Below are 7,739 nucleotides of genomic sequence, written 5' to 3'. Positions count from 1 at the left end.
ATTACTTTCTATAAGTAGACAGATATTGATTTAAACTCTAGTAAATGCTAAGTCAATTACATAATTATTGAGACTCCAACGAAACCACATATATGTAATATATTACATTTAGAAAATATATTAGAGTATATAAAAAATAATTTTTAATTTTCAAGTTACTTCACAAGGTTCAACTCATTTTCAGCCAAAAATAAAATATTCATTGTGGCCGTCGGATAAAATTGGATGACAAAAATAATTCATATTTTAAATAAATACATACATATGCCTCTTAAAAACCTCTAACTAACTAGCTCATATCTTTCTCTTCGCCTCTCTGTCTTTCTCTCCTCCTCAGATCCACATCAAAGTGAGGTGCTCCTTCCTCCCTTCTCCTATCAGATCTGTGCACCACTCAACAGTCAACAGGTCCACACGCCTCACCACCACCATCTACGTCCAGGCCCGCGCCACCTCCGGCGTCGTCTTCTGCGACCTCGATATTGGGTGGATCTTCCCTGTCGCCGCCGCATACTCCTCCCTGACCTCGGCACCGGCGCTCCTCATCCCTGACCTCGGGCTAGTGCACTCCTCCCCGAGATCAGGCCGCGCTGCAGCTCTTCGACCCCGAGCCTTGGCACCCACCGCACCAGGTGGGGGACAGCGGGGCCGGGCACCGGCGTGCTAGCCCCCAGTCAATCCACACCCCACCCCGTCCAGGTACCATCTCCTGATTGTTCCCGATTCATTAGTTTTGCTGGATCTGCTTGGTTGTCCGCGCGCATCCGAGATTTCTTTATGTTTGTGTACGATTCCATGCCCGGCGGTTGCCTGCTTTATCTGATGCGCCACGAAATTCCCTCAATTGTGTTTCCTATAATTGGGCTATGCAAAATTCGTGGGGAAGGGTCTCCCTCTTCGGGAATACGTGAATTCATCCTCTTTTGTTTTCAGCCTTGTTAATTAGGATACCATTATGTGATTTCTAGCCTAGGAAACTTATGGATTCTCATTTAGCTTCTTAATGTTCTGTTTCCCATAGCAGATCTGTGCACCAACTGTTTGGTGAAATGCCTAGCTCGGATAATGATATTACTTGTAGATTGCATGTTCTTCCATTTGTAAAGTACCAGTACTTAGTCTTGCATAGTTGTGATGTTTTACTCTGATTTAGATTCTGGAAGCACGCCACTAGTTCTGAATTTGCCCTTTTTAGCCTAAAAGTCACTGATGCACATGAATAATTAATAGTGGAGTGCCTGAGAGACTGCTGTTCGTGTATTTCTGTTTGGATGTGTGCTGATTATATTGTTCGATTAAGAATGCAGGCTAAGCCGACGAAAAGTGTGAATGGGCAGGTCTGCCAGATTTGTGGCGACACTGTTGTGTGGCACAATTTTTTGTGGTCCGATGCAAATGTTGCTGTGCCATGTACACCAATTAGATATGTGAAGTCTTGAACTAACTGTGTGACTCAAGTGATACATCTGTATTTTTTTTGTACGTGAACATATCATTCCTACATCTTTCTTGCTATATATTTTCTATTATGAGAGTATAAAGACAACATTCAGAATATCTAGTGGACAGATAGACATATTTGTGTATACATTTGTTTTGCATTTTGTTCAAAAATTATTGGGTACGCTTCTTATTAGTGTGCTAGGTGTTTCTCCTCGTGCGTTTTGATCATGATTGAATCCATGATGCCTTGACTGCTTTCCCCCTCCATCTTGCCCTGTTCGCTATTTCTGTTTGTCATGGTCTCGCTGTTGGCTGCTGCTCGGCAATCAACCAACAGTCACAGAAGGACAATAGAAAAAGTAAAAAGAAACAATGTTAAAACTTCAGGGTGCTTCTTCTGTTATCTCATATAAAATCATGTTTACATGTGTAGGTAGGATAACACAATAAAATAGTATACAAGTTGCTTTAATTTCATTGTTTCCAGAATTTGTTTGCTTGATGAATTCACTTGCAGGTGTTCAAGCTGCAGACGCTCCAACTAGGATCAGCGGGGTTAACAAACGTGGGTGTAAGTACATAAAGGAATCACAGAAGAAACTACAAGATGCCTCCAAAGTAGAAGCCCGGTCACTGCTTAATTAGTTGCAACCTGTAAGGTGCTTATTGTGTTTCTTCCCTTGTAGCAAAATCTTAGATGGAATCCTGCACCATGAAAGAATTTGAATCTATCTAGTGATCTGTAGCTTGTTCCTAACTCTCTGAATTACATTGGGTTGAATGTTTATGCCATTGCATTCTAGTAGTTTCAATTGCAAATATCACGTGCTCATAATATTTTGTGACTTGCGCTTTTCAGGCTGCTGGACAGAGCAAGCAATTACTAGAAGAGATTGGTTGTATGAAGGAACAAGCAATAGGAAAAGATATAAATATATATGGTGTTGCTTCGCCGAGCTTCCAAACCGCAGCGCTAACCGTCGTTCTGTTGCTCGCCGCCAGCGCCGGGGACGCAGCAGGGGTGGTTTCCCAGCCAAACTTTACCTGCTACACCACGGGCAACTACAAAACGTGCTACGTCAACCGCCAGGAGTGCTCGACCTCGGGCAACTTCACCGCCGGCAGCCAGTACCAGGCAAACCTCCTCAACCTCACCGCCGAACTTCCGGCGAGCACCATAGCCAACGACGGCTTCGCCGAGATGACGGCTGGCAGCGCCCCAGACAGGGTGTTTGGCCTTGCCATGTGCTACGCCGACCGCAATTTCACGCAGTGCCAAGACTGCCTCCTAAATGTGTCCGGCCATGTGCAGCAGGAGTGCCCGTTCAGCCGAGAGGCCAAGATTTCCAGAGACGCCTGCGTCCTCCGCTACTCCGACCTGCCCTTCTTCTCCGACGCCGACAGGGAAATCGTGTCCTACGCCTCCACGGAGGCCTCTCCGGACCCGTTCGTCCGCGACGTGGCGGCTATGAGCGCCGAGCGGTGGACTCTGATGATGGCCGGGCTCGTGCCGGAGGCTGCGAGCTCCTTGGTGCGGTTGGCCAACGGCAGCAAGGAGTACACGGATTCGCAAGGCAAGGCTCAGGAGATCTACGGGCTGGCGCAGTGCACCAGGGACCTCAACGCCAGCATGTGCAGCGAGTGCCTCAAGAACATGGTAATAGAGATCAACAGCTCGCGCCCGAACAACACCTATGGTGCCGTCAAATGCTACAGCTGCTATGCGGCATACAGTATCGGAGAGGACCTCGGCATCACCATTCCTCTGCCACCACCACCGCCACCGAGGAGGAAACCACCAGGTTAGTAGCATCAATATTTCGATATTTAACCTGCCTGCAGCAAGCTGTTCTTGATTTTTCGGTGCTCATCAGCTTTAGTTTATATCAGTATCAATAATTCAATAATTAATTAACCTGCCATCGCCTCCAATTCTTCAGCGGCACTCATTGCCGGTGTGACTATTGGCTCCGTGGTGGTGTTGATCATCTGCACCGGCATCTTGGTTTCGTTCATGCGGTGCCGCTGCAGAAGCAAGGGCAGACAGCAGATTAGAGAAGATGTGACAGGGGAGGAGGCTCCGGAGGACGAGTTTGAGCAACAGGCCGGACCGAGGCGATTCCGCTACGGCGAGCTGGAGGCGGCAACCAACTTCTTCTCAGAAGAGGAGAAGCTCGGTGAAGGTGGATTCGGGTCGGTGTACCGGGGGCTCTTGAAAGATACGAACCCAATCCACGTCGCCGTGAAAAGGGTGTCCAAGAGCTCTGGTCAGGGGAGGAAAGAGTACAACTCCGAGGTGAAGATTATTAGCCAGCTGCGGCATCGCAACCTCGTTCAGCTCATCGGCTGGTGCCATGAACGCGGCGAGCTCTTGCTTGTGTACCAGCTTATGCCCAACGGGAGCCTCAACACTCACATCCATAGCCAGACCAACGTCATGTCGTGGCAGCTCAGGTACGTGCCTAATTAATTAACCAACGAATTGTTGCAAACCGATCATCTGCAACGTCCTCTCTCCAAACTGCATTTCCTTAACTAAATTACTTGTTAAATTTCGTTCTAAGGTATGATATAGTGCTCGGGGTCGGTTCTGCACTTGTGTACCTGCACCATGACTCGGAGCGGTGCATCCTCCACCGTGACATCAAGCCAAGCAACATCATGCTGGACGCGTCTTTCACCGCCAAGCTCGGCGACTTCGGGCTCGCGCGGCTCATGGACCGTGACCGGCAGTCACACACGACTGCGCTCGCCGGCACCATGGGGTACATGGATCCCGAGTGTTGGCTATCTGGTAGGGTCAGCACATCATCCGACGTCTACAGCTTCGGCGTCGTGCTCCTCGAGGTCGCGTGCGGCAGGCGTCCCATCGTGGACGTATCGGAAAGCGACGAGGAATACGCCACCGTCCACCTTGTCCAGTGGGTTTGGGAATTCTACGGGCGTGGAAGGATCATCGAGGCTGCGGACGCGAGGTTGGATGGTGACTTCGACGCCAGGGAGATGGAGAGCGTGCTGGTCACCGGGCTCTGGTGTGCACACCCTGACCCCAGCTCGAGGCCGTCCATGAGGCAGGCCATCAATGTTCTGCGCCTCGATGCGCCCTTGCAAAGATTGCCCATGAAGATGCCGGCCTTGACGTTCTTGTCGCCACCAGTCACCAGTGGCACGCAGGTCTGAACTGAACCACCAAGGGTTATCACTGGCACGAGCAGCGGAAGCACCGCCCGTTCCAGAATGGCAGCTAGTTTGTTAGGCGTCTTTATTTGTACCTTGGTACTGGCTCTTGTCGAGAGGAAAATTGAACTTCCCGGTCAGAAATTAAACTAACAGCGTCATATATTCTAAATCTTCCCACTCAGTAATTGACTTCTAAGTACATTATTGTGTTGTTCCAGTAATGCGTTGTTTTGTACAAAACAAAACAAGAGCCAGTACATTATTGTGTTGTTCCATTATGGTGTGACACCAATGGTTTGGTTTATCCGCCGAGCATACCCGCGTTACCCACTCATTGGCCTTTTCCTCCTGTCGGCCCGCCACCTCGGGCCTTCGACACCGACGACAAGGAAGTTGGTGGCAGGCACGCCAAACACGCTTGCTCGGAGTCTGGCTGCGGCCTGCGGCTATAGAGATGGGTAGGCAGTCAAAAACTATTAATCGAGGCGGGCAACTCCAACCGCCTCGGACCTGCCACCACGGTTAATCGAATAAAAAAACCAAAAAAAGGAAAGCCCAAGCCCATCTAGGCCCGCCGAGCCCATCACGCCGTAGCCGCCGGATCTGGTGGCACCCGCGCCGCCAGGGTTGCGTGCCAAGCCCCGCTGGCTGGATCTGCCGCGGGGGGCCGCGCGCCGAGCCCCCATGGCCAGATCCGCCGCGCCCGGCCCCTGATCCATGCCGGGAGGGAGCAAGGGAGGGAGGGAGCGGCTTGTCTCACCGCCGCCGACCTCCTCCTCGCCGGTCCAGCCGCCGCGCCCGCCCTCCTCGCCGGTCCAGCCACCGCGCCCGCCCTTCTCGCCGGCGGAGGATCCAGGCGCCGCCGCCGAATCCACTCCACTGCACGCTGCCGGGGGAGCCGGATCCGCCAGTCCCCGGCAAGCACGCGCGCCGCCGCCGGAGTAGGGGGCCAAGCCCCGCGCGGCGGCCGCCGCCGCCGGAGTAGGGGGCCCGGCCCCGCGCGAGTGCTTGAGGCAGAGGGAGGAGGAGGAGGAGTGCGTGAGGCGGAGGGAGGAGGAGTGCGTGCGCTGGCCTAGAGAGAGAGGGAGAGAGATGGACTGAGAGAAACCCTAACGCCTCTAGTTATTTATACTAAGAGAGACTAATTGAGTCTGAGTGGGCTGTGGGTTGGGCCTAATTTTTTGGAGGCGTACCCCTTACATATGTCCGCCTCCGTAAATGATTTACGGAGGTACGGAGGCGGTTATTATAACCGCCTCGTTTAATAAGACAACCGCCTCGAGTAATCTATTTTGCGAGACGGTTTTCCAAACAGCCTCGGTTAATAAAAAAATAATCGCCTCAATTAATCCGAGGTATTAACCGAGACGGTTAAAAGCCATGTCTGCCTCCGAGGCAATTTTGAAGTGCCTCGCAAAATAGAATTTTGCAGTAGTGTTTGCACCGTGGATGGGCCGGCTGGGGACGGCAGAGACCAAATAAGTGAACTCCTGGATGCCGTCCTGCTGTCCGTCCTCTCGACACCGACAATGAGTAATTCGGCGGCAGGCCAGCTAAACGTGCTCACTCGGACTCCGGCTGCGGGGATGGGGTTTGTACCGCGGATTGGCCGGCTGGGAACGACAGTCACCGAATTAGTGATCTCCCGGACGCCGTCCTGCTATCGATCCTGTCTTTCGTCGCCGAGCGGACAGCGGTTCTCTCGTCGTGGTGGCGCAGCCTGTTCGACTAATCCTCGTCGACTTCAACGTGGGCCAGTCGTCCTCCCCGATGAAGGCTGCAGCTGCAACTGCAACTGGTTCATCTGCGCAATCACGAACATTGCTCTGAAATTGTCCTGACTTTTTAATTCTTCTTTTCGTTCTGCATATTACAGGGATGGATTGTGCAGCTCATGACACTGATACACAACGTCAAGAATTTGGCCATCCAAGTGCCCATCTCCGAAAAAGGATGCAGCGTCTTTGTTGCTCAAATGTTTCCCCTGTCTTGAGGCGCTCCTCGTCGAGGTAATTTTTTTTTTGAGATTGTCGAGGTAATATTATGGGTGCGCTTACCTGCTTACCAGCCACTGATTTGTTTAAAGTGATAGTACGGGCAGCCTAATAGCTTCCATCTCCCAATGTTGAAGAATGGGACACTGCAAATTCTTTATATATTAATTTCATAATATATAATTCAATGTATTTTTAAATTAGAAGCTAACTAGAATTTTTAAATCACGTGCATCTATGGTAGTTACTAAAAATACAGGATGTCAATAATTACTGAGCATGTATGAATAGATAGATGTGTTTTTGAGATGTGCACAGAATTGCTATACATCTGCTTCTTTGATAATTGCATTACTGGAATAACTAGATCCAAGTTGTTACAGAGCATGTATGGCAGATGTGTGTGAATTACTGAATTAGTTGATATGATGATATCAAAATTGAGTTAATTTCCTGAATGCCATTGAAAAATATAACTCATCCCTTGTATGCCACTGAATGGCATGTGGGGGATTTCATCAAAATTACTGACATGGTGTACAAAGCTTATGCCGAGATTGCAGAAAAAGACTGAAGTCCTCGACCAACACGTACCGTATTATTATATAATACATATAGTGCATAATATTTATATTATATATATAAGCATTAATGGATCTGCATAAAAAATAATGAATTTTTTACTACATCTACATAAAAATACTGAATAAAAAATCGAAAAATATATTTAGGAATTACTAAATCCTTTTTACTGTCTCTCGGTTACTAAATCCTTTTTACTGTCTCTCGGTTACTAAATCCAAACAAAGGGACTATATATATACATTCCAATTTTCTGAATTCATAGAAAATAATCTCCCCCCCCCACCCTCAAATTTGCAACAATTAACCGGCCTACGTGGGATATTGATTACCAGAATCTGCGTATACTTTAGCATTATTAGATCTATATAAAAAAATGGATCTGATTTTATTGAATCCATCCGATGTAAAACGACAGGTGCACATGAAAAAGTTCTAAGTCGCCAAAAAGGTAATAAAAAATTATTGGATGTACATAAAGAATACTGAATACATTAAAAAATCTGTTGATCTATGACAAATTTTCGTACGTTTTTTATG

At 48.8% G+C, this 7,739-nt stretch overlaps 1 protein-coding gene across 7 annotated transcripts; it reads left to right on the top strand.

Moving 5' to 3' along the window:
- Nucleotides 1-309: 309 nt before the first annotated feature.
- Nucleotides 310-4,898, top strand: LOC120711855 (L-type lectin-domain containing receptor kinase IX.1-like). Of its 7 annotated transcripts, none has more exons than XM_039997517.1 (5): nucleotides 310-699; nucleotides 1,961-2,097; nucleotides 2,303-3,245; nucleotides 3,384-3,897; nucleotides 4,008-4,898. In XM_039997517.1, exons 3-5 carry the CDS (start codon nucleotides 2,345-2,347, stop codon nucleotides 4,621-4,623), a joined length of 2,031 nt encoding a protein of 676 aa, XP_039853451.1. In that variant the 5' UTR covers nucleotides 310-699; nucleotides 1,961-2,097; nucleotides 2,303-2,344; the 3' UTR covers nucleotides 4,624-4,898. The 7 variants fall into 7 exon arrangements, with proteins under 7 accessions (XP_039853451.1, XP_039853447.1, XP_039853453.1 ...); XM_039997513.1 differs by having other exon boundaries at nucleotides 325-699; nucleotides 1,961-2,102; XM_039997518.1 differs by having other exon boundaries at nucleotides 326-632; nucleotides 1,961-2,102.
- Nucleotides 4,899-7,739: the final 2,841 nt, after the last annotated feature.

This window comes from Panicum virgatum, chromosome 6K (genome assembly GCF_016808335.1).
Source record: "Panicum virgatum strain AP13 chromosome 6K, P.virgatum_v5, whole genome shotgun sequence".
Taxonomy (NCBI): Eukaryota; Viridiplantae; Streptophyta; class Magnoliopsida; order Poales; family Poaceae; genus Panicum; species Panicum virgatum.
Note: the sequence above shows the minus strand (reverse complement) of the source record. Positions and strands in the feature narration are given on the sequence as shown.